Genomic DNA, 27,801 nt, shown 5'->3' on the forward strand with positions numbered 1-27,801 from the left:
TGAGAACGTGAGCAGGGTAGTAGATGATCTTGGGATATTTGGTTTGGAAAAGACACAGCACGGTGGGAGAGATGACAGTGATCTTCTTCACTATGTGAACTATTTCCTCAGAGAGAAAGGAATTTAGTCTTCTTCTGTATTTATTCTTAAGACTGGAACTGTAGGCAGCTTTTCCTCTTTTCCAGGAGGTATTCCCACTGAACCCGAGCGATCAGATGGTGCATTGTTTCAAAGCAGAGCCTGTATATTACATTACTTCTCTTAACCCAGGCCCCGCTCAGGCCAGTCGCTCAGGACATACCATTATGTTGCCATTGGTCAGGTGTGCAGAGAGAACAATTGCTTTGTGTGCAAACTATCTGTACTCAGTGACTCCCAGAACCTTTCCCAAATTTAAGATGTCAAGATTTTATATGGTCCACAGTGAATAATTCTGCACCCCCCACCCCCAGCTTTGGACTTTTAGCTGGTCCCTTGGCCTCCATCCATGGTTCTGAAAGTATGATCCCCAGACCAGCAGGGGCGGCATCTGCGTGTGTCACCTGGGAATATGTTAGGAATGCAAACTTTCGGGCTCCACCTGAGACCTAGTGATCAGAAACTCTGGGGATGAGCACGGGGCGGGGGGGGGGGGGGGGTAGTGGGCAATCTGTGTTGTAACAAGGCCTCTAGATGATTTTAAGACCTGCTAAGCTGCTATCATTTGGGAACTACTGGATTAGATGTTTCTGCTCATCCCTGGGAAATGTACCCGGGCACTTAATAAGCCTGAATGTTTCCTGAGGACTTAGCCCTGCCTTGTGGTTCCTCAGCGTGTGGTATATTGCCTGGCACAAAGTAAAAGCCTGGTATTCACATATTGAAACGGAACTGAACTTGTAAAATGACAGTGCACACAGAATTTGATGGAACAGACTTTAAGAATTGGTTATCTTCAGCCAAGAGTCCAAAATTCTCAGGAAAAATGCCAGTTGCCGAAGTCATTATATGATGTGATGAGCCATACATGTGTGCATGGATGGATATGCAGATTTAACGTGTGCATGCATCAACATAGTGTATGTACAACTGTCTTAAAAATCCATTAGCTTCTAGCCACATCACTTACAAAGAGAGTTATTACCAAAACTGAAGAAAAGAAAGGTGACTGACAACTTGTGAAATAGGCAGCAACATGCTGTAGAATTTTGCAAACAGGATGTGCTTAGCATATTTTCTGATTCCTACTGGCTTTTGTTACTCTCCTATTTCTTTATCTACCTTAACAGTAAAAAAAAAAAAAATGCATATGGTCATTCTAGATTTTAAAAACATCTCAGAAAGAGAGAGGGGGAGAGCGAGCGTGTAAGCACACACATGTGCTTACCGTGTGCAGCAGGGTCACAGGTCATTAGTGGCCTTTCACTTGTTGGGAAAAAAAACATTTTTTTTTGGTTACCCATCCCTCCACTTTCAAAATGAAACAGTGTTTTCTCAGCATCTTTTTAAACAAGCTATTAAAATCTATTAAGAAATAACTAGGTGGAAAGTTTGGTTATTTTCACATAATTATCATTAGTTAAGTATTGACCCAAATAAGGTGGAGGGCATTGGTTACTCTCTCAGCTCATTATATTCTAAAATTGTATTGCTTTAGATGCGTCAGGGTCATTGCTATATACAAAATTGGAAAGACAAGGATTTTTCAAAATCTAATTCCTGTGCGGTGTTAATGATCTCCTGAATATTGTATTTAGTGCTTTACATACCATCTCAGTGCAAAAGTGTGATTCGATAATGAACTGTTTGAATTGATAAATTGTGGAAGCGTCTTTGTACTTCTAAGAAGATTCATGCCAACACAACTTATATAAATAACGGCATTTTAAAGGCAGTCTGGAATCTGGAGCTCACTATGTAATGCTAACCCCTTTCCCAAATCTTTTAGCAGAGCAAAGAGCCAGAGTTCTTAATGTTGCTGACTTCAAATCTCTATATTGTGGTTGTTTAATGTGAAGGAAGAATAATATAATATTCTGTATACTATATGGAATATTCACTGTTAGCTTAGGTATATTCAACCATATGTACCTATCAAGTGTGTGTATATACACACATACACATATGAGTACGTATGTCTAACCCTATCTCTCTATAGCCATCTCTCTCTCAGTTGACTATACATAGGTGATTTCACCCACTACTCCGAAAGGATATGTCCTAGATTGATGTGTGAGATGGGTAATACAGATCCATTCATCCCTTGGTTGATCTCTGTTCCCTCATGCACCCCCTGGAGTGTCTATTGTGTTGCATACAACTCCAGGGTTGAGAGATGTTACTTTTTGCTAGTTTACAAATGCAACTGCCCCCAAACTCAGCAATAAAAATACAGCAATGGCAACACCCCAAAACAAACACAGACAGAAGCAACAGAAGCAGAATGAGGCCTGGGCTTATTGAGTTTACTTCCCTGGCACACGTGGTTGATCATGAAGTCATCTTGGTCCTTTAGATCCCCATTATTTGAGAAGGTCAGTCTAATGCCCAAGGTGCAGGGAGGGTGCATTTACACTCTGTCCTGGATTTCCAGGAATGGCTCACCTGGGTCCACCCTCAGAAAGGAACAGGGCCAGGGAAGGAGTGGTCTTAAAGGGCCTGCAGGCAGGGGTGAGAGCTTAGTGGAGGTGCTACAGTTCCTTCCTGTTTCTCTCCAGACACTGGTGAAGTAGTGGCTGAATGGTCACATGGGCAGGTGTCTGCACTGCCTCATTCTAGTTCCCGAGGGAGGCCAAAGCGTCTTTACATCCTAACACTCCTTCTTCCCTACCTTTCTTTCTTCCCAGGGTGATGGCTTTTCTGAATTTAAAGAGCATTTCAAAGACCTACGGACATAGGCTCTGGAAATATGTCTGAGCACTGGGCAATGCATCCACATGGCACAATTTTCTGGGAACCACATGGCTATATGTCCATTAATAAATTTCTCTCATTCTGAGGCCTTGAAAAAGCCTCAGAATGAGAGAAACCTTCACATTTCCAGTTCCTTTCTCTGTTTGCTAGAAAATTGTTTTACATTATATCATCATAAAATGCTCTATTCTGCAGTGACAGATGTGTATAAAATCTGTGCATGGCGTTAAACTTTATTAATACTGGCTGGATACCCATGGGTGTGATCACTCAATGGCATATGTGTATATACCTACTTATCGAGACTGCATTCTTTAAAGAAATAAAGGGGCAGGGACAAAAAAATTCCATTTATGTAATTTCTACACAGTCACCAGAGAATGCCTGAAGTGGATAAGCAGACAAAATGTCATTTCATGAAAACTAGAGGTGACTGCCTTGAATCTTTGAAGTCTGAGTCATAGGGACTAAAGCCATCAATATGTTATATCTTTCTACACTATTTATTATTTGCTTCTCCCATCTTTATATTGCAAATGCTTAAAATTTAAAGTTATACCAATGTTTTGTAATACCCTGGGTGTTTCTTCAGAACACTGGTTCCCAAATGTCGAGTGTGGAAGAAGACAGCCTGGAATGAAGTATTTATTAGTTGAGATAAAGAACAATAAGAAAATGTAAGGGTATTTGGATAAAGCTACAATTATTAGATATAAAGGATTTTTTTCTCTTTATTTAAAGATTTTTCTTATAGCTCTACCAGCCATTACTCTGTGGTTAGTAAGATCTAAACGTATATAGCCACTGGGCAGGAAAATCAGCTTTATTTCTTTGCTTTCATCTTACTCTATAAAACAAACAAAAACTCCCCAACAATTCTAGGGTGAAAAACTCATCATTCTAAGTAATTTACAAGTTTCTGACTGTCCTTTATTTAGGTGTAGAACACCCATGTAAGTCAGATGGTTGTGTAGCTTGGGTCTACACAAAACAAACCTGTTGGAGTGCCCAGAGCTGGGCCAAGTCTCTCTTGGTCTGTGTCTGGGTCAGAACTGTCTGCTCTCTGGTCTGAGTCAGCAACCCCCAGTCCTGTCCTGGACTCAACCATCTTTGCTGTCCAAGAGGACAATTGCTCCGCTGGCTAGAGAACTCTAGAATCTACAAGTTTGGAATTTTAACCTGTAGACACTTCAGGCAATGTTCTGTTCCCCTCACAAATTCCATAATTTCTTGGGTGATAAAACACAAACAAATTCAGTATTGTTAAAACATGCCTTGGTGTACAGCACCGGCAGAGGCATGAGATGGTGACATACCTTTCTGAGGTCACCCGTATCCTCTCATCATTGGATGAGTTGAATCGATCATCCTTTTCTCTAAAATATTCTTCTATGCACTGCTCTTCAAAATCGTGTACTTTCTTAAGTTCATCATCAGTTATGAAGAGTTCTGTGGAAAAAAAATAAAGAGAGAGGGAGCTATAAAGGAGAGAATTAAAAGTGATGGCATCTAATTTGTGGGCCTAACAATATCTCTAATACAAATTGAATCCACGTTGGGATAAGCGGCCTAGGTTCCTTACTGAGTTTCCGACGAATCTGAATCCAATTGGGCACCTTGTATTATTGTCTTCTTTCTGAACAGGAGAGTCACCATAGGCCTCTGGAGTTTACTTGAATATACAGCATATCTAGTTTACTGTGGGAGCTGATTAGAATTAGGCAAGTGATAAGACTAAGAACATAGCTAAATCAAGGACAGGGAAGCTACCCAGTGTAAGGAAGTTTCTCAAAAGCTTAAAAATTTCTGGGCGGGGGGTGTGGCAGACATTGTTGATTGGCCTTACCAAAAGCCCTTTCACAGCCTCATTCTCCTTTTTGCCCTACCTACTACTGAGCCTGGAAAGCCAAACACACCCACTTCTAATCTCTCTTAGGGCTAGGAGCAACCCAGTCTGGGGCCAGGAAACAAAAGATGTCTGCTACAGGGAGGGGTGTGTATTGGGAAGAGAGTTTTCTTTCCTGATAAAATACAGAGATGTGGTTGCTGCTGTCTACATTTTTTCACCTTTGTCTTTTTCCTGCCTTGCATATAAATGTGATGACTGGAGGTGAAGCAGCCATTTTGTGATCATGAAACAAGAGAATGCGATAAGGAATAGCTGAGCTTAAAAACAGGACTCTGGGTCTTTGACTTCAGTGAGCCATTGTGGAGCTCTGGACTACCATTTCTTCATTTTTTTGTTATGTGAAAAAAATAAAACCTATTTATTTGTGTTATTATTAGCCTCACTTTCCTTAATTGAAGATAAACCAATTATAACTGTTACAGCAGTAGAAAGAGCCTAACTGAGGCCGGATGCCATGGCTCATGACTGTTATCCTAGTATTCTGGGAGACTGAGGTGGGAAGATTGCTTGAGGCCATGAGTTCAAGACCAGCCTAAGCAAGAGTGAGACCGAAGCTCTACTAAAAATAGAAAAATTAGCTTGGCATTGTGGTGGACATCTGAGTCCCCGCTGCTCAGGAGACTGAGGCAGGAGGCTTACCTGAACCTAGGAATTTGAAGTTGCTGTGAGCTATGCTGATGCCACTGCACTCTAGCCTGGGCAACAGAGTGAGACTGTCTTTAAAAGAAAAGAAAAGTCAGAGCCTAGTTGAAAGTTATATCTTTAAATGGTTTATAAATCAGGGTTAGGGTGAGAGAGCTGCTTCACAAAAACCCAAAATGGGACAAGTCCCTCTTCGAATTCTCTAACCCAGAGATGTCACAGGGGTTGTCCCAAATATTTGGAGCTGTGGATTTTAGACCTCGAGGGATTTTGTTTCCTCAGATTGCTCCTGTTTGCTTGGAGGCCTTGGTCCAAATTTGCCCGGGGATGGAGAATGTGAATGTGAAAGCAGGTGAGAGAAAAGAAAATATTCGAAATCACAACACTCTTCTCAAATATGGCAGGGTTTCTGGGGTGGGGAACCGCTGCATCATAGGGGGCTCTTGAGAGTCAGTCATGAGATTATGCAGAGCATTAACTGGGAGGGAAGGGAGTAAAGAGAGGCAGTATGGAGAGGCCCCCCAAACAGAGACTCCTTCCCACTATTGCTGTATTTGAGACCAAAAAGAGTGTATTTAATATGCTGCTGGCACCTTAATTAGTGCTTCGTTTAACTTCTTTGGCTATATGCAATGCTTTTCTTTTTAATGCTATTTAAAAAAACTCCATCAACATGTCAAATTTTACAATAAAAATTAAATTTTGCATTTCAAAGTGCTTTTATCTGAGGTTCTGGCAGAACCTGGCAGAGCCCTGGCAGAGGGCTGGGTTCTTCTTCTAATTAAGGCTACAGATAGACAGTGAAAAGTTCACTTTCCCCCAGTTGATTAATACAAGGCAGGGCCCTTGTCTCTGCCTCTCACTCTTTCTGACCCAGCCCCAGCTCTGAAATATTTCTTCTCTGAGAAAGCTGACACTTTGTTCCTCCCTTCCACACAGCCAGTGACCTGGCAAGGCTTTTATTGCTACTTTTATTGATAACAACAAGAAAACCACAAAATAGAGTTGGAAGGAGCTGGCTCCCACCTGGCCCAGAGTCTGCTTTGCTGGGGTTCTGGTGCCTTCCATGAGGGTGTGGGAACTGGTGCAGACATGGGTCCCTGGACCACACCACTTCCTGCGGTATATGTCTAGATACCTGTTTCCTAAGCTTTCTGGATAAGTGAGGTTCTCTCTCTACTGGAAATGCGTCATGCTTTATTGTAAATTACTTTGGAGCCTGGAGTTAACCCCCAGCAGTAATCCACTACAGGCGTCATTCATTACAATGTCCCCGTGCCCCTGAGAAGGTGGCTCATGCTCCTGCACAGTGGCTGAGGTTCCCAAGTTCAGAAGCTCAGGGTTAATCTTACAGGTCATCCTTTTTCCCACCTGGGCTTTCTATTTGCCTGAATTTGGGTTTCAGATGGAAACAGTGAATCTTGGAATTCCCAGCTCTCACCAGCTCTCCAATTTTAATGTGTATGAAGGAGTTGGGCAGGGCTGTGTCAGGGAGGTTAAAGGCTTTAAACTCAGAGAAGCAGTTGACTAAATGGTTTTGGTTTCAAATCTTAGAGATACTAGTGATCACATGGAAGGAGGTAGATTCCTGAGCCACCCCCCAGAGGCCCACCTATTTAATATAGGTGGTCTGGTAGGCACACTTGGAGCAACCATAGTAGTTTGCTGGGATTGGGGCTGGATCATTGGTTCCCATTAGTGGAACACCAGGGGCACTTAGTAATCTGCAGGAGCTACTGGTATTTAATTTGTGGAATCTGGGTGTGTTAAATCTCCGGCCATGTTTGGGAGAATCCTACACAGTGCAGGATTGTTCTGCCCCAATGCCAGTAGGACCTCCTTTAATAAACACTGGGCTGGAAGGTGGCTGGTGGAAGGTCTACTGTCTTTTCCTTTGAATAATGGAAAGCAGCACTAGTTTCCTCATGAGGTCATATAGGCACAAATCCTAAAGCTTAGGAGAATGTTTATAAGATCTGAAAAAATGGTAAGTCCAGAATCATAAGGGCCAATCAACTTGGTCATCCACAACCATACAACGATGCTTGAGTTACATATAATGTAGTATTGGGTACACATGTATATGGTTGATATATTTTGGGGTAGGACCTCTGGAAAGTAAGAAACTTAGAGACTATGATGGCACTCAAATAGCCCTGCCAAAGACTGGCTTCATCTTCCTAAGAAAGACGAGGCTAAGAAGGCTGGGTTTCAGCCTTTGTTGACGTCCCAACACTTTCTCATGCAAGCAGACCCTGCCATCTCCTCCCACATCGTCAGAGCCGTGTGCAGGAGGCAGGAGGAACTGGGTGGGCACTGACTACCTGCCTGCCTGCAGGAAGAGGTAAGGAAGGGGTAAGGATTTCCCATTATGTTGGGGCTGGGCTGTCGCTTGAAGCTTACTCAGGCCATAGTCCCTTTCATCAGGATCACTCTCGTGTTTCCTCCATCGGCAACACAGGTGCTGGAAGATCATGGTCATGTGGCTGAAGATGATGAGCGGTGGGGGCAGAACGGGCCTTTCATGGAAAGTCATGATGAGCTGATACCTCTGAAACTTCCATACTTGGTTGGATATCGATTTTACCTCGAAAAATGTATTGCTGAAATAGAGACCAGAGAGAATCAAATGAGAAAATTCACTATTTCCTGAACATCTACCTCCCTCCATCTTCACCCCCCAGGTCCACTCACTTGAAGACGGCAATGAGGAGGTTGACCAGCAGGATGTTTGCCACCAGGAGGTAGCAGGCCATGATGGCCGGCACAATCCACGCGCCCGTCTTGCAAGGGGGCAGCTGGATTATTTTACCATCCTCTCGGGTCTCATTCTGTCCACAGGGAGCTGGGGGAGGCAACACAGGCACAAAATGAGAAACCGTGGCTATTCAATTTGGGAAATAAAGAAAAGAAGACTGATTTGAATGAGGGTTTTAGATGGAAGAAAACTACAGCCGTCTCAAAACAAACAGGAAAAGGTTCAAGCAAGCCAAAATTGAAAAATGAAGCTTCATGAGATACTTCAAAGGGCCAGAGGGGTCTGGCTTCTGCCTGATGGGAATAGGCGATGAGGCTGCCTGCTGGCCCACCTTATCCCTTGGCCCCTGCCCTGGGTGAGGGGCACTCGGTGTCCTTCGGAAGCCTGGTGAGGGCTTTCCTGGGATCGCCCAAGGATCCGAGAGTTACTTTCAAAATGTGCTGTGGAGGCGACAGCTGTAGGAGCAGCGTGGCAGGGCTATTGATTGGGAATTAACACCAGGGCAGCCGTTAATTGCTGCAAGAAACAACCTGGGAGCTCCGAGCATAACGATTTGCTGTCTGGGTGCAGAAGGAACAACACCGGGCAGCGTCTGGGGAAGCATAGAGGCTTGTCGCTCTGAGCGCCTGATGGATGGGATTTCACCAGGAGGGCAATGAGGGGCAATGGAGCGGGACCACGGAGCCCACAGCCACTCGCTCCCCTCCAGCAGGGTTTCCATCCCCAAAATGTGCTACTTGGGGCACAAGAACCAACTGCAGGGAATAAAATGGGCAATCAGGATGGGGGAGAAATGTCTGGGGTTGGGGGTGGGGTGGGGTGAGGAGGAAGGTGATGAGTGGGACTGGGTAAGTGTGAGTCATGTGCTAATGAGGGCTGCTTGGGGTTTCCCGATAAATGTCAGGGAAGTAAAAATCCTTGACAAAGCTTCTTAGTACTGCACAATGCGGCTCAGGGAGCGAGACGATGTCCTCAGGTGCCAAGCGAACTTGAAGTATCCACTTTCTCCAACACCCGCCCCCACTGGCTTCAGAACACGGGGCCTTTGTGTCTACCTGTTTCGGGGGTGGGGGTTGTGGGGAGGAGCACCAAGGGGTGTCAGCAGTTGCCATGGGCTGCTTTTGATGATCTGCCAGAAGGTTTGAAAAGTTGACCCAGAATCGACTCAGCTGGAGTACCTGGCAAGGGGAGCCCATTCCCATCTCAAGACTTTCCGTTGCTAGGCTGCAAACTCCACAGTGGTGCTCAGCCCCCAGCCACCCAGGGGATCCCCTGGGGAGATTTAAAAATGCCAGTGCCCAGCTCGGCTCCAGGCAAATGAATCAGAATCTTTGAGGGTGCCCCAGGCACCGGTATTTCTTTTCAAACTTCTCAGGTAATTCTCAGTTGCCAAGAAGGTGGAGCACACTGGGCTAGAATTAGGCTGGAAAAATTATGTAATTTTTGACATGCTCTGAAGCCCAAAATGCATCTTCTCACCCAATGAGGATTTTAATAACTCCAAGACACCAAGACCCTGTTTTAATGGCCAGGAAAAGATGGCAAAGTGCTTTCTTTGGTTCTGACTGCAAGACGACTGGATGTTGGAATCAGGTGTTTTTGAGGAGCAGGAATTTTTTGTTATTGGGAGCTATGGCACTGAACACTCAAGACAGCGTTCACTGTAAGAGGCCCTGATCATTTCCTCCCTTGGAAGGAAAACCCAGTGATGGAGGCCCCCACTGGCTTCAGGATGAAGTCCAGACTCTGAGGGTGGCTGGCCCAGGGCCATGCCTTGCTGCATCCCACCTTTTTCTCTAAGCCAAACCACAAGTTTCTTGTGGTTCCTGGAAATGCCATGTTCTCTCTTACTTCCCGATTTTGAACCACACTTCCTCTTTTGCTTTCAAAAGCCCCCTCTGAGACCTTGCTCCCACTTGCATCCATCACCTCGGTGAATCCTGCTCATTCTTTAATGCTCACCTGGCTTTCTGAGCGTGTGTGGGGTCTCTGACACTGTATTGCCATTGCTAATCTTCTCATCTGCACCCCACACAAGCCTCTGTCGTGGGAGAATTGCTCCTCAAGATTTCCCATCACCTGCCTTAGTGCATACACATAGCACATGGCGATGTGTCCATACATGATTAATGTGGAACAAATACAGGAGATTAGGGAGACACGATCTTGCTGTATGCTAATAGACATTTCTCACATCTACAAAAGGCTACTCATGATGCATAATCCTAGCTCTGAGGGGTCATTAGTTCCTTCCTTAGGTCCTTTCCACAAATTCTTCATTCAACCAGACTTCAGAATCTCTTGGAAGCATCGCTATGCTTTCCTCTCCTCTGCAAAGCTTCTCCCACTTACTCCACGCTTTTCTTCCTTGACTGACTGTCTTGGGGGCTGTCCCATCCTCTGTTCTGACCTTTCCTGTGGCTCCTGCTCAGATCTCTATAGGGAAATCGACAAAATCAGCAGAAGTAACTGCTTGGGGTCAGTTATAAAGCTATGCTTGTAACAAATGTGGTTCCTGATCTCCATTGCTCACCCCCATTCTGAGAGAACGTAAACTTGGGCGAGGCAGAACTCATCCATCTTGCTCTTTGTGATCCCGTATTGAGTGAGGGCCATGCAGACACTTCTCCACTTTGGTGCCTATTCCCAGCAGTCAGAGGAAACAGGGGAGGAGAAGAGGTGCTTGCTGGTTTCAAGGGGCCCATGCTCACATGCACGACCTTTCAGAGTGTGTCATCAACATACCGCTAGGTCTCTGCTCAGTTCCTCCAAGGCTCCCACTAGCTGAGGAGTCAGACCAGCCTAATACCTTTATTGAAGATTTGATTTTATGTCAGCAGAATTGCCACCGGGAACCACATGCCATTTTGGGGGGGTGGGTATTGACTTACCCCTGCCTTCCTCACCTTTTACTCATCCTGCCTTTACAGAGGTAGTTTTAATTCAGTGGTTAGGAACATGTCTTACAATCAGGCAGACCTGGGTGCAAACCCTGATTCTACCGGTTTCAGATGATCTGACTTTAGCTTTGTTTGTGAACTTCAGCTTCCTCATCTGTAAAGCGGGGTTATTAATAGTATATGCCATGGGGGCTGTCAAGATCACTACACAAGATAAAGCTTGCAAAACGTGTGGTTTAGTATCTAGCACAAAGCACTCAATTAGCATTAGCTGATGTCACTGTTGGTATTGTTATTTTCATAATTAATAGACTTTTAGCTTCTCAGGGTTAGACTATGTCTTATTCCTCTTTGTTTTGTGGTCACTAAGCATTGCACTTATCCTACAAACATCCTACAACACGCTAAGTACAGGTCATATTGCAAGTTGACGAGACACTTCTCATTGTTAAGGAACTCACAGTTCAGGAGGGGATACCGACAGGGAACAAAACATCATATTATGGCGCGATGTGAGTTGGGATGGGCTTCTGAGGAAGCACTCTGGTTTGAACTGCTGTAGTCTCTCCAGCCTGGCCACCCAGCAGTCTGGTAGTCAGGACTAGCCTGAAGAACATTATCTAGGTTCTGGAGCAATAAGTACACTATAAGTGAATCAGATGGTTCTTGAGACGGTGACAATGATAATAAAAGTGAATCCCCAAGAAACAAGCTTTATTCAGTAATATCAGCAAAGAAGCAGTGAACATTAGATGCAGCAATTAGTGCAGACTTTGCTCTATATTGGCTCCCAATGACATCCTTGCTCTGGGTAGTTATCTGTACTAGAAAGTGCTGTGATTCAAACTTACAGATGTCTACCACTGATGAAGATGGTGCCTTGAGCCCTTACAAGCAGTGGATTTCAGGATGGGGAGAAAGTTATCTGGATTGTTGTAGGATACCAGCATTGGGCAGGCTCACGTTCCCAGGGAAATAACCCAGAGAAATTCCTCAGAGTTTGGCACCCAAGATGGCACATGGGTGGATGTTTAGGGGCATGTGGGCTTGTGGTGTCCACTGTGCCTCCTCCTTCACTGCTTTTGGGGTCTGATATTTGGGTTGTTTTCCTCCCAGCCTGTTGCAAGAAGCAAATGTAGAGTCACTACCACTTCATACCAAATGCCATGTGTCATCTCCCTCTTTATTGGTGACAGTCAGTGCAAAGTCCCTTTAGTGGATGTTGGCTGGTTCCACTTGCCTAGTATACATTTCCCCATCCTGGTTTTCCTTTGTAAAACCACCTCACTTCCAGTCTCAGTTCATGAAGTTTGAGTGAAATGAACTCCAATTCCATATCTAGGAGAAGACTGATCAGTGTGTCTTATCTCCTGATTGCCACGATTGGCTTAGGAATGGACATGTGATCTAAGCCTGACCAATCAGGGTCATTGAGCACCAGCCTAGGACTCTTGCTGGAACCAATATAAAGGAGAAGCTTTCAAATTAGCTGGGTGTTGTGGCAGGCACCTGTAGTCCCAGCTAAGGTAGAAGGATCATTTGAGCTCAGAAGTTTGAGGTTGCTGGAGCTATGATGATGCCCCTGCACTATAGCATGGGCAGCAGAGCAAGACCCTGCTGAGAGAGTGAGAGAGAAGAGCTTTTTTTACAATGCAAGGTAAAGCTACCAAGTGAAGAGTGCTTGCCCAAGACTGACTCCATCACAGAGAAGAAAAGCTGCTTCCTGAATGAGCCATGCCTAAAATCAGTCCTTTCCAGTTATACAAACCATAAAATTCCTTTTTACCTTAAGTTAATTTGATTTGGGTTTCTGTTCCTTGCAATTAGTCCTGATTAATACAGTCATAAGCATACCCCTGACACCCGCCCCCCAGCCCTTGCCCACAGGCCAGTAATAAAAGATGTTCATGTTTTGGGCACCCCACTCCTGAGGGGCTGAATTTGGAGTCTTGGAATAGCATAGATGATTGGAAAGAGGAACCTGGAATGTACCATGCGACCTGATAGAGTTTCATCAGCCAGAGGCCACTGTTGCTCCCCTTCTTCCCAAAACATAAAAGGAGAGGTTTACACTGCTCAGTTTTGTCTAACTGGGGTCTCGTATTAATACAGATCTGACCTATTATCTAATCAGTAGGGTAAATGCTGTTTGGAACTTTGGTCAAATATCTAGACAAAACCAGCCACCCCAAGGTAAAGAAAACTCACTCTAGAAGCTAGTCGCAGGTAGATGAAGCCATAGGAGCCTCAAGGTGAGTTCAGGTGCAGAGCGGGAGGCCTACATCTCTGCAGTTGTGGCCGCGTTAGACAGGATCAGACATTTGGAGGTTCAGATTCTCTGTGGTTTATGGATGGGGGTCATAGCGACACACCGAATGGCAGGAAGCTGGAAATACTGTTTCTGCTAATTAATAAGTAGAAATGGTTGATTGGCGTCTGGAACAAACTGATAGGCTGTGAGGCACAATCTGGCCAGATTACGTGGATGGTGGTGAGAAAATCCTCCCTGTACGTGTTGTGGAGGTTTTGGAGAGCAGCCTTCCAAGGAGTGGAATTTTTTTTCTTTCACAAATAAACCTTCCTCATAACAAGTCAAAAGCATCCCTTACTAGACTATAAGCCTCACAGCACAGGATTTTTGTCTCTTTTGTCCATTAAGCAAAACAGTCTCTAGAACATGCCTGGCACATAGTGGGTATTCGATAAATATTAACTTTATGGATGCAGGCAGCAGAATCCCAGCCCTGCATCTGTGGCCTATAGTGTCAAGCATTTCTGTGAGAGTTACACCTCCATCTTACTGGGTCAGTGTCTATTTCCTACTGACTTCAAGACCTCATCAAGTGCCACTATGACCTGCCAATATAGACGGATCCTGTGAGAGAGAAAAAAAAAAAAAAACCGACTGAAGGGAAGAATAGATTTTATTCATTTTTGCTTTTTGGCACTTGCCAAGGTTAAAGCAATACGCCTGGTCATTGGCAAAAGTGATAGAAAATCTGCCTCTGGATGCTGCAGTGTAAATCTCCACAGCAAACCAGCCACGGTACCCCATCTTGCATTGATGGCAGACACTGCCAGCTAATCCTGGTATTTTTTTCCCTTTCACCCAAGAATCTTTCTCAAGATAAAAGTTCTGACAGCACAAGCAAGCTACAAAAATTGACACAGGGATGGGGCCTTTCTCTTTGCCCTTTAGAAACAGGAATGTGATATCTGGAGTGGAAGATAACTTTGTCCTCTTTTTAGGAACAAAGGCCATGTGGCCTGGCCACCTCATAGCTGCTCAGGAACCAAAAAGGGTCAAAATCCTGCCTATCTAGACAGATGCTGGCACCTGTGACCAGGGACTATCTATCCTGAGGGCTGTGGACTTCTCCCACATATACCTGGGGCCCCAGGACCCTGCCTGTTGCCTATTCCAAAGGATAGCTTTAAAAGTGGTGCTTTTCGGCTTGGCGCCTGTGGCTCAAGCGGCTAAGGCGCCAGCCACATACACCTAAGGTGGCGGGTTTGAATCCCCAGCCCGGGCCCGCCAAACAACAATGATGGCTGCAACCAAAAAAATGGCCAGGCGTTGTGGCGGGTGCCTGTAGTCCCAGCTACTTGGGAGGCTGAGGCAGGAGACTCGCTTGAGCCCAGGAGTTGGAGGTTGCTGTGAGCTGTACTGCCATGGCACTCTACCCAGGGGGACAGCTTGAGGCTCCGCCTCAAAAAAAAAAAAAAAAAAAAAAAGTGTTGCTTTTCCAGAAAATGCTGATCCCTAGCTTTTCCTTTATCTGGGATCCTCCAAAGCGCAGAAGAGTGAAGGTTCGGGAATAAACAGCTGTAGAAAGCATGTTATGTGCTGAGCTTTGTGCTGGGCACTTTATGTTTGGCCATCACATTTGAGCTTCCCACCAGGTCTGTAAGAAATGTATTGTCAGCTGAGTGTGGTGGCTCACACCTGTAATCCTTGTACTCTGGGAGGCTGAGGCAGGAAGATCCCCCAGGAGTTTGAGATCAGCTTGAGCTAGAGCAAGACTCTGCCTCTACTAAAAATAGAAAAACTAGCTGGGCATCCTGGCAGTTACCTGTAGTCCCAACTACTTGGGAGGCTGAGGCAAGAGGATCACTTAAGCCTTAGAGTATGAGGTTGCTGTGAGTTATGACAACATGGCACTCTACCCAGGGAAAAAGAGTGAGACTCTGTCTCAAAAAAATAAAAATTTAAAAAGAAAAAAATATATATATAGTCTTTGTTTTATAGTTGAGGAAACATGCACTGAGAGGTAGAATGTTTTACCCAAGATCAAGGCTAATAAGGGATCACTCAGTACATTCCAGCTGAGTTCTTGCTACTTGCCAATGGTAATAGGCACTGGAGATGTAATTATGAATGAAGCAGAAATGGGCCCGCCCTCTCTCTGACCAGCCGGCCTCATGTCTTCTCCTCTACCTCATGTGGTCCTTCCAGCGTAATAAAGCTAAGGACCACTTACGGCTGCCTTAAGTGCAAGGCCCTATGCCGTGAGCTTTACTTATATGTGTATCACCTTATTTTAATCATTATAATATTTTGACTTGACAGATGTTATCTTCACTTCTCAGGTGAAGAGCTGAAGCTCAGAAAGCTCTATCATCTCTGTCAGTATGTCAGAGGCAGAAGGAGCAGAACCAGGATGTCCACACAAGCCTGCTGAACCGCTAGGTCTCTTTTCTTTGTGCCTCTGTAGAAAGAGCCAATGTGGGGTTGAGAGAAATCTCTCAATTATGGACATATGTAGAAACAATTCATTAGACACCTGAATTTTTCTTGTTTCCATTGACACAGGTAAGTAGTTTTTTAGATGAAGTAAGAAGTCTAGGGAACACTTTAAAGTCCAGAGTGTGGAGAAAGAAATAAGGTTCGTGTGCCTGGGTGTGGTGGCTGTAATCCTAGCACTCTGGGAGGCCAAGGCAGGAGGATCCCTTGAGCTCAGGAACTTGAGACCAGCTTGAGCAAGAGTGAGACCTAGTCTTACTAAAAATAGAAAAATTAGCCAGGTGTTGTGGCAGGCGCCTGTAGTCCCAGCTACATGGAAAGCTGAGGCAGAAGAATCACTTGAACCCAGGAGTTTGAAGTTGCTGTGAGATTGGCTGTACCAGGACACTCTAAACAGAGTGAGACTCTGTTCCTCCCTCACCATCCCCCCAAAAAAGAAATCAGGTCCATGTCGCAAGTAGCAAGTACGGGTAACTCTGTCTCAAAGAATAAGACATTTGCCTTTTTGATTTCATCCTATGAAATGTAGAGAAAATAATTGTTTATTTTCTTAACATGCATACCATTTTGTTCTCAAAATGAGAAATTTAAAATGAAACACCAGCCAATATCGGATATAAGCAGCATTGTCTTCAAAAATATGACAAAGAAGGGTATTTGTTGAAGATTGTCCCTCTCCATCTAAAGAAACATCTCAAAAGCTAATTCAAAATCATGGGCAATGGAATAAAGAGCTTAGATGAGTATCTGACGACATTTATCCTATTTTTATAAAGCAAGGATTTTCAACTAAAAATCTATCTTGAAAAGACAATGAGACAAAGAGGATTTCCCCACCTCCTTTTGAAAATCCACACAGTTTGCCAGGGAGGATTTAGACTGCCGTTAGCACAGCCACTGTGGCTACACCGAGGGTGAATTCCATTTAGGTAACTCTCCTCTTTGGCCTTTTCCTGACTTTCCTTGGCAAATAGCCAGAGACACCTCCTTTTATATGGTTACCTCTTTCTAGAAATTTCTTTATCTGAAGGTTGTAGATTATGGTGGATCCAGGCAAAAGTTTTCTCTGTGAAGGCATGGGGCCCTCTCTACGGGCTGTCTCAAGGTCACCATACATAGGCAACATGGGAAATTGCAGCTAAGTGTACCTTTAATTTACAAAATACTCACTACAAAACTTGACAAAATATTTACCAAATATTCTCTACGCGTTGGCCACCTCTTTGTAAAATCTCATGATAAACATTTTGTAAATAAAGGTACACTTAGCTACAATTTTCCATTTCCCCCCACCACGCGTGGCAACTTTGGGGACACCCTGTATTTCTCTCAGTAGGCAACTATGAATGTCCTCTAGTAAAGGACAGGAAGAGCAGAGGTAACTGAAAACCAGGCAAGCCCCAACTTGGTAGAGTCAAAAGCACCACCCACCAGCTTCCCCTTTTTTCACTTCTTCAGTGGCTAACCTCTTTTCCCTTTGCCTAACCCAAATGCTGGGGAACATGCTAACTGGCAGTGACATGACACAAAGGCAAACGCTAGAAATCAGGAGGAGACCTTGATTCCTCCATCTGGGAATCATGAGAGTTGGAATATTAATGCTCCCTACAGCGCAACACAATCAAGAAGTCCGAGGGGAGTTTATGATACAGAAACAGGGCCTTAAATAACCTTGAACTAGATAGGAAGGAAGGGATGACCTTGTCAAGCCTCTTTTGATCCTCCTGACTGCATCGGTTTGAGCACACTATCTCTTTGACACTTTCTTCACATTTGCTAAAGTCCCCTTTCAGGAAAGTCTGGGCAGGCTGAAGGTTTAAGCACTGTCCAGAATTTCAATGTTGTGTTTTCTTTCTGTTTAGTTTATGGTTACTCCTATTTGTGTCAGGTAATACCGATTTGCAACTTATGGCCATAATGGACATTTTTAAAATAAATTGAGTTTTAAAAAATGAGTCCATTTAAAACTATTAAAGAGTAGAAGGGAAGTGACAAAATAGTGAGGGGGGTACGTGACTGAGAGGTGGGGAATCTGCAGCCTTAAGGACACTGGTGACCTTCCTACTCTTGAAGGGCAGCCTATGACGGAATCCAGAACAAATCCTTTTATTAAAAGTGGTGCAGCAAAGAGAGATGAAGCTTTCCTTGCCTCCTTTGGTATTTAAAAAAGAATGATCTTGAAATCAGAAGGATGCACGTTCCTGGCAGGATAGTCCATGCAGAGAAGCAAAAGACTTGAATAACCCCCAAAGTGAATCATCCATCCTGGGAACTAAGCACAGGCCATCTGTAGAAGCCTTATTCTTTCCACCCCTGGCAGAGAAGCAAACAAGTAACCAACTAGCTTCCACTGCATGAAACATAACCCAGACAACACCTGGGGAGCAGAGGAGACCAGTAACATGGCCTCCACCACTTCAGGGCCATCTTGGCTTGTGGTCTACCTTGTATTTGCACAGACTTTCAGCTTTGAGCTGTTTAGAACACGATGTTAAGTTGAATATGTCACTTTTTTTTTTTCCTAAGAGATAGAGTCTCACTTTGTCACCCTCGGTAGAGTGCCATGGCGTCACAGCTCACAGCACCCTCCAGTTCTTGGGCTTAGGCGATTCTCTTGCCTCAGCCTCCCAAGTAGTTGGGACTACAGGTGCCCACCACAATGCCCAGCTATTTTTGTGTTGCAGTTTGACCCGGGCTGGATTTGAACCTGTCACCCTCAGTATATGGGGCTGGCACCCTACTCACTGAGCCACAGGGGCCTCCAGAATGTCTCAGTTTTTAAATCCAGTGAATTAGAAAGTTTGATGTCACAAGCCTAAGTATGCTATCTGTTGACAGGCTGGGGTGGGATGGGATGGTGTGTTCTAAGGGAGAAGCAGAGAGAATTCGATTCCCTCTGTTATCTGGGTTCTGTACTCTTGCTATCCTATGTATCTACTTTCACCTAGAGACAAAATGACACTTATCTGAAGAGGACTCCACAATTCCAATTAATAGTTTATTATTTTTGGCTCAGCGCCTGTGGCTCAAGTGGCTAAGACGCCAGCCACATACACCTAAGGTGGTAGGTTCGAATCCAGCCCGGGCCCGCCAAACAATAATGATGGCTGCAACCAAAAAAATAGCCGGGTGTTGTGGTGGGTGCCTGTGGTCCCAGCTACTTGGGAGGCTAAGGCAGGAGACTTGCTTAAGCCCAGGAGTTAGAGGTTGCTGTGAGCTATGATGCCACAGCACTCTACCTAGGGGGACAGCTTGAGGCTCTGTTCCCCCCCCCCCAAAGTTCATTATTTTGTATCAGGAATTAATATCAGAAAGATTGTGTGCAAATCTTGCTGGGGAAGAATATATGTCTCTACTACCCTGTCATACACATCTTGAGTTTGCTGCCGGGCAGTAGCAGATGACTGCCTGAACTGCCATGGTTCCTCTCCCCTCCCTGTATCCCAGCTCCTTGGCCCTGTAATTTTAGACTTTCTCTCAATCAACAGGTGGGATCTATAGCTGTGACCCTGATTCTCAGTATGGCCATGTGGGTTGTTTGGTCCATGGGATGTTAACAAATGTGACACCTACAGAACTTTGGAAAAACCCTTGAGTGTTTCTGTCCCCCCACTCCCACCTCAGCCAGCACAGTTCAAGACATGCCTGAGTCAGCCTGCAGGAGGAAGAAACTCTCAGAGCCTCGGCCCCCAGCTGCTGGTGTTGTCTGAGAGGGAGCCTCTTCTGGAACAGCTCATGGCCAGCTGACCCCCTGGTATGTGATTGAGCCCAACCAAGACCTGAAGAACCATCCAGACAACCCACAGGCTTGTGAGTTCCTTACGTGCTCACAGCTTGAAGCCACTGAGTTCTGAGTGGTTTGTCCCACTCATTGTGTCGGTAGATGCCTGACACACACGCTCCATGTCCCTTGCTATAACAGCTGGAAGAGCTGGAACTATGTCCTTCAGGTGGACAAAGCCCCTTTCTTCATTTCTTCATCTCCTTTCCACCCAAGTCAGCCCACAGCTGGAGCAGATCCCCTCATTGCCCAAGGAGGAGCGAGTTATTGAATGAGCTGTGACTAAAAAGACTCTGTGTTTGGAGATGAAACGGAAGTGCTTAGACTGTAGTCAGACAACCACAGGTGCTTAATTGAAAGATCATAAAGAGCCAGACCACACTGGTCTGATAAAAGTAAAGGAAGCGTCTCAGAGAGGGAAGGGGGAAGAAGGGAGGGAGGGCAAGAGAGAGCGGGAGATGATTGATGGGTCGAGGCTGGACAGACGTAGGTAGAGAGGAAAGCAGATGAACGTGGTTAAGTCTTGAGATTCTGACTTTCCAAAACCACTTCCAGTTTCATTCCCAGTCAGCTCACGTCACGCTATGTTTTCGGTCTTTGATGCCTCTGTGGTTTCCTCTGAGATGTTTGCACTCGGTCTTTCTTTAACCTACTTCGAGTGGTTTTGTTTCCTTGCAATCAACATCTTTCTCTAGTAGAGGATGTTGTTCTTAACACCTTAGAGAGAATCAGCTTATTTTCTGGGCAGTTTCATCAGAGGAGGCAAAGATCCAGAGCACTGGGAGTCCTGGCGATGGGAGGGGCGGCTGGGAAGGGAGAGGGCGGCTTGGGGAGGCTTTAGAGGATGAACATGGAAACTGTTTAACTCATAGTCTTACTAAGTGCCTGCCTCCTCCTCATCATTACACAGTCCTTTTGATATCTGCCTAAACGGAATAGGATTAGATAAGCTATTTTCTTCTTCAAACCAAAAAGCTACAACACATTTCAGAGAAAAAATCAAATACATAATTTAGTCTTCTACATTTTCGTGCTGCTGTCCTCCATCGTAATTCTTTTTTTTTAAATTTTTTATTTTTAGAGACAGAGTCTCACTTTGTCACCCTCTGTAGAGTGCGGTGGCATCACAGCTTACAACAACCTCCGACTCCTGGGCTTAGGCAATTCTCTTGCCTCAGCCTTCCAAGTAGCTGGGACTACAGGCACCCACCACAATGCCTGGCTATTTTTTGGTTGCAGTTTGGTCTGCACTGGGTTCGAACCCGCCACCCTCAGTAAATGGGGCTGGCGCCCTACTCACTGAGCCATACGGGCCGCTCACCTCCATTGTGATTCTTGACTGTGACACTCTTACCACAGCTAAAGTCACAACAATACACCTTTCAGGGGTGTGAGGGCAGGAGGGGGAGTGTCGGTCCCATCACAGGTGGTGCGAGCTCTGTTCCAGTCTCCTTGTGCTGGACCAAGGAAGATTTTTCCCCTGTAGACCACACCAACTTAGCCTCACACCACATGCTAAGGAATATGCTGTTGTTTTTGTTTAAAATGGGATTTATGATTTTTTCAGAAACCCATGCACAGTTAAAGTATTCAGGGTATTTGGAGAGGGACAAGCCAGGGTTCTCTTCAAGAGAGGCTGTCCTATAAAAAGGAACCACCACTCTCACTTCAGGGCTCTCGGGCTTGGAAGGAGCAGCTTGGTGAGCCAGACTGTATATCTATGTGCAGACAGCATCAGGAAACATGCAGGTGTACCACCTCCAAGGACATAATCCATGGCTCCCATCATATCCCCCTGGATTGCACCCGAGGGGTTAAATGGCATCCACAGAAACAATAGATGTGGCCCTTAATATTCAGGAATGCAAATAAGCAAACACAAGTTCCCACTGACATTATTACCAAACCACTGGTAAGCGACAGTATGAGAAACCCATTTGTACTCACCACTCACATGCCTAGCTGATCTGTGGGCACACTTCCCTTTCTGTCCCCCTCTTCCCTCATTGCCTCCCCCAGATCCCAAGCTCTGTTCTCCTGCCTACATATCTCTGTTTACTGTTCAAACTTGAACTTTTCTCACTTCAAATGATGCTCCTCCAACAGTAAAAATTCTAGATAACATGCAGTCCATGTTCTGCCTGGAACCTTGGTGGCTGCTGGCTCTCACGTTGAGAATATGAGTCCACCTGTACGCTGAATATGAACACCACTATCATCATGGAATAGTTGGGTGGACTAACGATTTTTTTTTTCTTTTGCAAAGAAACATTGACATATGCCAATGAAAATAAAACAAATAGGGTGGCGCCCGTAGCTCAGTGGGTAGGGAGCCAGCCACCTACACCGAGGCTGGCAGGTTCGAACCCCGCCTGGGCCAGCTGAAACAACGACAACTCCAACAAAAAAACTGCCAGGCATTGTGGTGGTGCCTGTAGTCCCAGCTACTTGGGAGGCTGAGGCAAGAGAATCACTTAAGCCCAAGAGTTTGAGGTTGCTGTGAGCTGTAATACCAGGGCACTCTACCAAGGGCAACATAGTGAGACTCTGTCTCAAAAAAAAAAAAAAAGAAAGAAAGAAAATAAAACAAATAAACATCTTCATCTTGACATATTTATCTGTTAAAAAATAATAAACTCAGATGCCGATCAAGTGGAGAAGACAGAAAGGATGGGAAAGGCATTTGGCTATTTGCCATGGTTAGAATATTTTAAATAATTACTTTATCCTACGTTTCCTGCTTTGGTGGCTATCTACAACTGATCCAGCTTACTAAATCATTCCTTGAAGTCACTACACACAGGCACTAACCTTGTATAGGTTCATTCTGAGACAGATTTCTGGCATTTTGCCATCTATGTGCTATCAGGTAAATCTACTGATGTGTCTGAGCCCCTGTGTCCTTATCTCTAAGCCTGATATAATAATGATGATGATACTTGCCCCACTTCCCTTGTCATTCACTCAGTAAGTATTTATGGAGCCCCTGCTGCGTCCCAGGCACTGTTCTCAATGCTTGGGATACACCAGTGGGCAGAACCTCAAAGCTCCCTGCCCGAAGACGATGGATGTTGGGGATGGGATGGCAGTGACCATAGTGGGTAGACAGAAAATTGACAATAGCATAATAAATAAATAAGCTAAGGGGGCTGTTAGGAGGTGATAAGTACCATGGAGAAAATTTGTGGGTGAGAACATAAGGTAAGAAGGATGGGGCATGGGGGTGGGGTGGCTGGAGGCCTGATTGAGAAAGCAAGATTGAGCAACTCCAGCCTCAGATGAGGAAGCTGGCCAAGAGGCTCTCTGGGGGAAAGGATCTTCTAAGCAGCAGGCCCTGCTGGGGCCGAGGGGCAGAGGCCCAGAGGTGGAAGGGTGCCCACTGTGTTCTGTGAAGCTCCCCAGTCTGAAAGGGCACTGAGGTGGGGAGAGCTTTGGAAGGACCTCAGATGACCGGGGAGATAAGCTTACAGTGATAAGGCATTATTTTTCATTGTAATCCTTTGCTGAGTTTATTAAGGAAACTGAGTAATTCCCCTTCATCCTCTCCATGTCCTGCCTGATGGTTTCTGGGTACTAAGAAAGCCCTCACTTCATTACTTTTATTTCCCCTATTAGATCTGCAATGCCCTTAAATGAAATAGGACACAGCCCCTGGTCCCAGGTGGGAAAACTGAAGGCAGCTGAATTTTAATCCTGTGCAGACTCCTTTTTACCTTCCCCTACCATGAAGAAATGGAGGGCTAATGGGAATGGATGCCCGGGCTCGGGTCTGCTTTCAGTCCCACCCCCCCCCCCACAGCCCTCCTGCCTTTATTGGCCAAATAGAGGTCTGCTGAGGGAAAGCTGATTTCTAATCTGATTTGAGCAAAATCAACTTTTATAGGTAGATGAAAACCTCACAGTATGAGGCTTGGGAGAAGGAACGAGGTTCTTACTGCTGACATCAGAGCACAAGCCCAGCTTTTCTCACTGCAGCTAAACTCCTTAGTGGCCGCTGCTTAGCACAACAGTTCACAGCACCTGCTGTGCCCAAGAACAATAAGCTTAGGCACAGGCAAAATCCTCCAGTCCTTAAGCACCTTAACCTTTCTGGGAGGCAGGAAACCCAACCCGAAGCTGCAGCCAGCAGTTCATCTGAACATTTTCTAGACAGTTTTACTCAACAATGTGCACTCTGGTCATAAAGTATGTGAAGAGAAAGGGTGGGTTGAAGAGAATGGAATTTTCGTTTCCCTTCCTTGTGAATACAGGGAAGGGCGCTACTTTTAAAAAAGCGAAATGGATGGTTAGCAGAAAATCTGCATTTTTCTTTTTGGTTTGGAAACACACACACACCCCCACCCTCAAAGATCAACCCAGTTGATTGTATTCTGACAGTATTTGACAATAAGGCAGCTTCACTTGGCCATCACACAAACGCTCAGGAGGACAAACTGATGATGTGGGAAAGGTGACCTATATATATATTTTTTAATATGGCCATCACATTTTAAATACACTTAATGCTTCATGTAGTGCTACTCTGCACCATGCTGTGAGCGGCATTTCCTTTGGTCAAGTTGGACTGAATAGACTTGTGGGAAAAATCCTAAAATGAAACCACAATGGGCTAGTTTCTGGGTCCTCCATAAAAAGTAAACAAATTGGGCTTTTCCCATTTATCTCCCCTGCGTAACTGGAACACAAAGCTGTTTGCCAGGCTCTGATAGATCAGTATTTGTGGGTACGAACTTGGGAGTTTATAAAAGAATGTTCTGTCTTTTTTTCTCTACATCTTGTGTAATAATTTAGTACAGATGGGACCGCCAAACTTCGGGCTCTGTGCTGTGCTCAATGGTCATGCAAATATACTCAAGCACACACCTACCAGACAAGTTATGCACACACACACACATTCACAGGAGAGGGAGAAAGATGAGCAGAGAGCTGAAAGAAAGTTACGGGATCAAGTCCAGCTTGATTTTTAAGTTAACTAACAAGATACAGAGGAGTAGCCCCAGCGTGCATTGCACACATGAACTGACTACAGTCAAATCTGTGGGTAAGATGCAATTCTACTTAGGTGCCCAGTGGAATGAGAGTGATAATTGTTTACTGGGACCACAATGGGACACACCAGCATGCACAAACCTAAGGTAGCTGGCCAAATTTGTATCTTTCAAAGAACAGGGCTGATAAGGCTCTGATGAAAAAAATTTCAAGCTCAAGCACAGCAAGCATTTATAATTATCCAGCAAACAATTTTGTTACAACTGTCCTAGAGATGGATGCATTGGGTTTTATGACGGGTGCTTTCACATGTATAATATCTCATTTGATCATCCTAACATCAAATGCATTTTAAAAAGGGTACTCAGTTTATAGAGGCTGCTCATTAAGACAAGATGGCATAACTATTACTACAAACACTTTAGAAATTCTAGCTCATTCATTTTTCAAAATTTTTGCTTCACTAATACGTATTAAACACTTGCTATATTCCAGGCACACCATTTTGCATATTTTGTAAATTTTAACAATAAGAAATATGAGGTGGGCACTATTATGTCCATTTTACAGATTAGTAAACTGAGGCACAAGAGATAAGTAATTTGATCATAGCTCATTGCAATCTCAAATTCCTAGGCTGAAGTGATCCTCTCATCTCAGCCTTCCCAGTAATTAGGACTATGAACATGCACCACTACGCCCAGCTGATTTTTAAATTTGAGGTGGGTCTTGCCTCCCAAAGTGCTGAGATTACAGGCATGAGCCCTTGCACCTGGCTGGCAGAAGGGTTTGAATCCCCAGATCTCTGTATTTAGATTTTCCTTATGTTTCATGCTTTTGTCTGGGTCAGTGGTTGTCAAAAAAAGATGTTTACAAGTAATACTCTTTCCATGTTTTAAAGGCTTAATTTTAAGGCTAAGTTTGATCATCTACGATTTTGGCCAACATGCTTACTTTGGAAACAGCTCTGTGTTAATAATACATCCGATGTAAATGGAAAACTTATCACCACAAACATAAAGAAAAAAAATGGCCATTGTCTGATAATTCCTTTAGAAATGAGTAAACTGATGCTCTTCTTTAAAAAAACTACTGTCTGATAATTTATTTGGAAATGAGTAAACTGATACTCTTTGGAAGGGGCATAAACGATTTCAAGCTAGGAAGTATCATTTATAGTGCATTGGACAAAGTGATTCGTGCCATTGCTTCAAGGCTCAGTATAAGTCCTCTTTAGGTCTTGTTTGTCCTGAGTCTGTTTTTAATCCATGGAAACAGAGACCTTTCCATTTCACTAGACAGTGTAGATGGGCCCAAGATGAAGCAGTCTGCTTGAGCACAGCTGTTTGCTCTTACCCTGACTGACAGCTTCATTGAGCAGAGGAGGCTTGGGTGTGCAGTTAGGATCTCTGCTGAGAAGAGGTTAAGGACAAACATAAAATAAAGCTGATACGAGCAATGAAAACAAAATCTTGTTTTGCTGTGTGTCATGAAGAATAGCCTATTATTTCATGTTACTAGGTGACTGAAAGAACTAGTTGTAACGACGGTTGCCATGGATATGCACTGCTCCAACTGGTCCCCGATTATAACAGGAACCAGACACTGAGTTTAGGAACATCAAGCAAAGGGATTTGGCTTTAGCAATTGGTGGAAGTCTGTGTGTCAGCATCTGAGATCAGTCAAGATGTTCACATGTGTCCAGTTCAGACTTAGTTAAAAAAAAATGCATGGTCAAAATCATGATTATGGGTTTTGAAATCCAAGCAATGGATTTGCTCTCAGAGAATGATAATAATACTAATGGCAGGTGTGCAGGACCTGGTGGGCAGAGTAGTGCCAATAATGTCTTCATTGCAGTGTTTTTTTCATGTAATTAATTAATTGATATAGTTTTGCTCCTTCCTTGTTTGGATCTATCTCCAATCTAAGATTCTCTAAGTTTTCCAGGGAACTGACGTAGAATATTGATGCACGAGCAATTAATTTGCTCTAGTTTCAGATTTAAAGAGATACATTTAAGGTTACTTCCATCTTTGTGAGCGTTTGTTAGTCTGAAATACTTCGTGTTCAAGACTGGAGTTAGTTTAGACTCTGGGACTCTATTTCTGTGGAATCTTCTGGCTGGCAATTCATAGCTAATCTAAGATATTATACACATGCAAAAATAATGGAATTGCATTTTTGAAATTTTATAATTCAGGTTATTTTGCTAATTCAGATTCATTTGGTATTTAAGATGACTAAAATTTGGGGTCTTACTAGATGATATTTTTAAAAGTGGATTTGCTGGGAGGGCAACATTCACAATTTTTTTTTTCTTTCTCTCTACCTGAGAGAACCTTGGGGCAAATTAAGTAGAATTTGGGCCATTATGACATGACACCTTATCTATTGGAGAAAAAAGATCTAGGTACTAAATGTCCGCAGGATGGTCAGTGAATCATTTGACAATAGGGAAAAGCTATTCAATTGCAAATAAAATACAGTTCCCAGGATGGGAAATACCTTTTATAGTCTATCTTTTAATCTTTCACATTCTCTTTCTTTCTTTTTACTTCATTGTCTTGCATTCTGTCTTTCATTTGCTTGCTCATTTTTGGAGAGATTGTGAGCTAAATTTTCTGTTTCACCTGCACAACAATATTAGTCATTTTGAGGTGGCCAGAAAGCGTCTCCACTGTGTGTCCTACCAAAAGGGAAGCCCGTGGCATCTGATTGGAGGTTCAATAGGAGAATTCTCTCCTCTATAGACTGTTGATCTACACAAAAGTCTTGTCTCAGTCCACATTCTGCCAGATCTAGGAACACACAAGAGAGAGAACATAGGACCCAGGCTCTGAAACCAGTGGACATGGGTTCAGAACCCTGCTCTGTCATTTATTAGCTGTGTGTAGCCTTTGGCAGATTGCTGAAACTCCCTGGCTCAGTTTCTTTAGCTATAAATTAGGTGACGATCATGACTACTTTAAGAATCTTGTTACAAAGATAAATGAGTTGCTGATACACGCAAAGCTTTAGTACAGTGCCTGCCATGCAGTGGGCACTCAGTAAGTCCTGGCCATTTCTGTGGGAGGCCCTGTAATTTGGAGGCTCAGAGCGCAAGCTTCAGAGCCAGCTGCCAAGTTTCAAAATCTGGCTCTGCCTCTCAGATAGCTGTGTCTGTGAGGCGAGTTACTGATCTGG

General features: G+C 44.3%; 1 protein-coding gene across 23 annotated transcripts in view; it reads right to left on the reverse strand.

Moving 5' to 3' along the window:
- The window catches only part of TRPM3 (transient receptor potential cation channel subfamily M member 3), a 559,493-nt gene that overhangs the window by 11,869 nt on the left and 519,823 nt on the right, over positions 1–27,801 (reverse strand). For all 23 annotated transcript variants that reach the window (XM_003782940.1, XM_003782943.1, XM_003782941.1 and 20 more), the window contains 3 exons: positions 8,138–8,288; positions 7,847–8,046; positions 4,209–4,341 (listed from right to left, as the gene is read on the reverse strand). In XM_003782940.1, the coding sequence (XP_003782988.1) occupies positions 4,209–4,341; positions 7,847–8,046; positions 8,138–8,288 (484 nt within the window). The remainder of the gene's footprint in view (positions 1–4,208; positions 4,342–7,846; positions 8,047–8,137; positions 8,289–27,801) is intronic.

Source organism: Otolemur garnettii, unplaced genomic scaffold, assembly GCF_000181295.1.
Source record: "Otolemur garnettii isolate 467f Iridium unplaced genomic scaffold, OtoGar3 scaffold00006, whole genome shotgun sequence".
Taxonomy (NCBI): domain Eukaryota; kingdom Metazoa; phylum Chordata; class Mammalia; order Primates; family Galagidae; genus Otolemur; species Otolemur garnettii.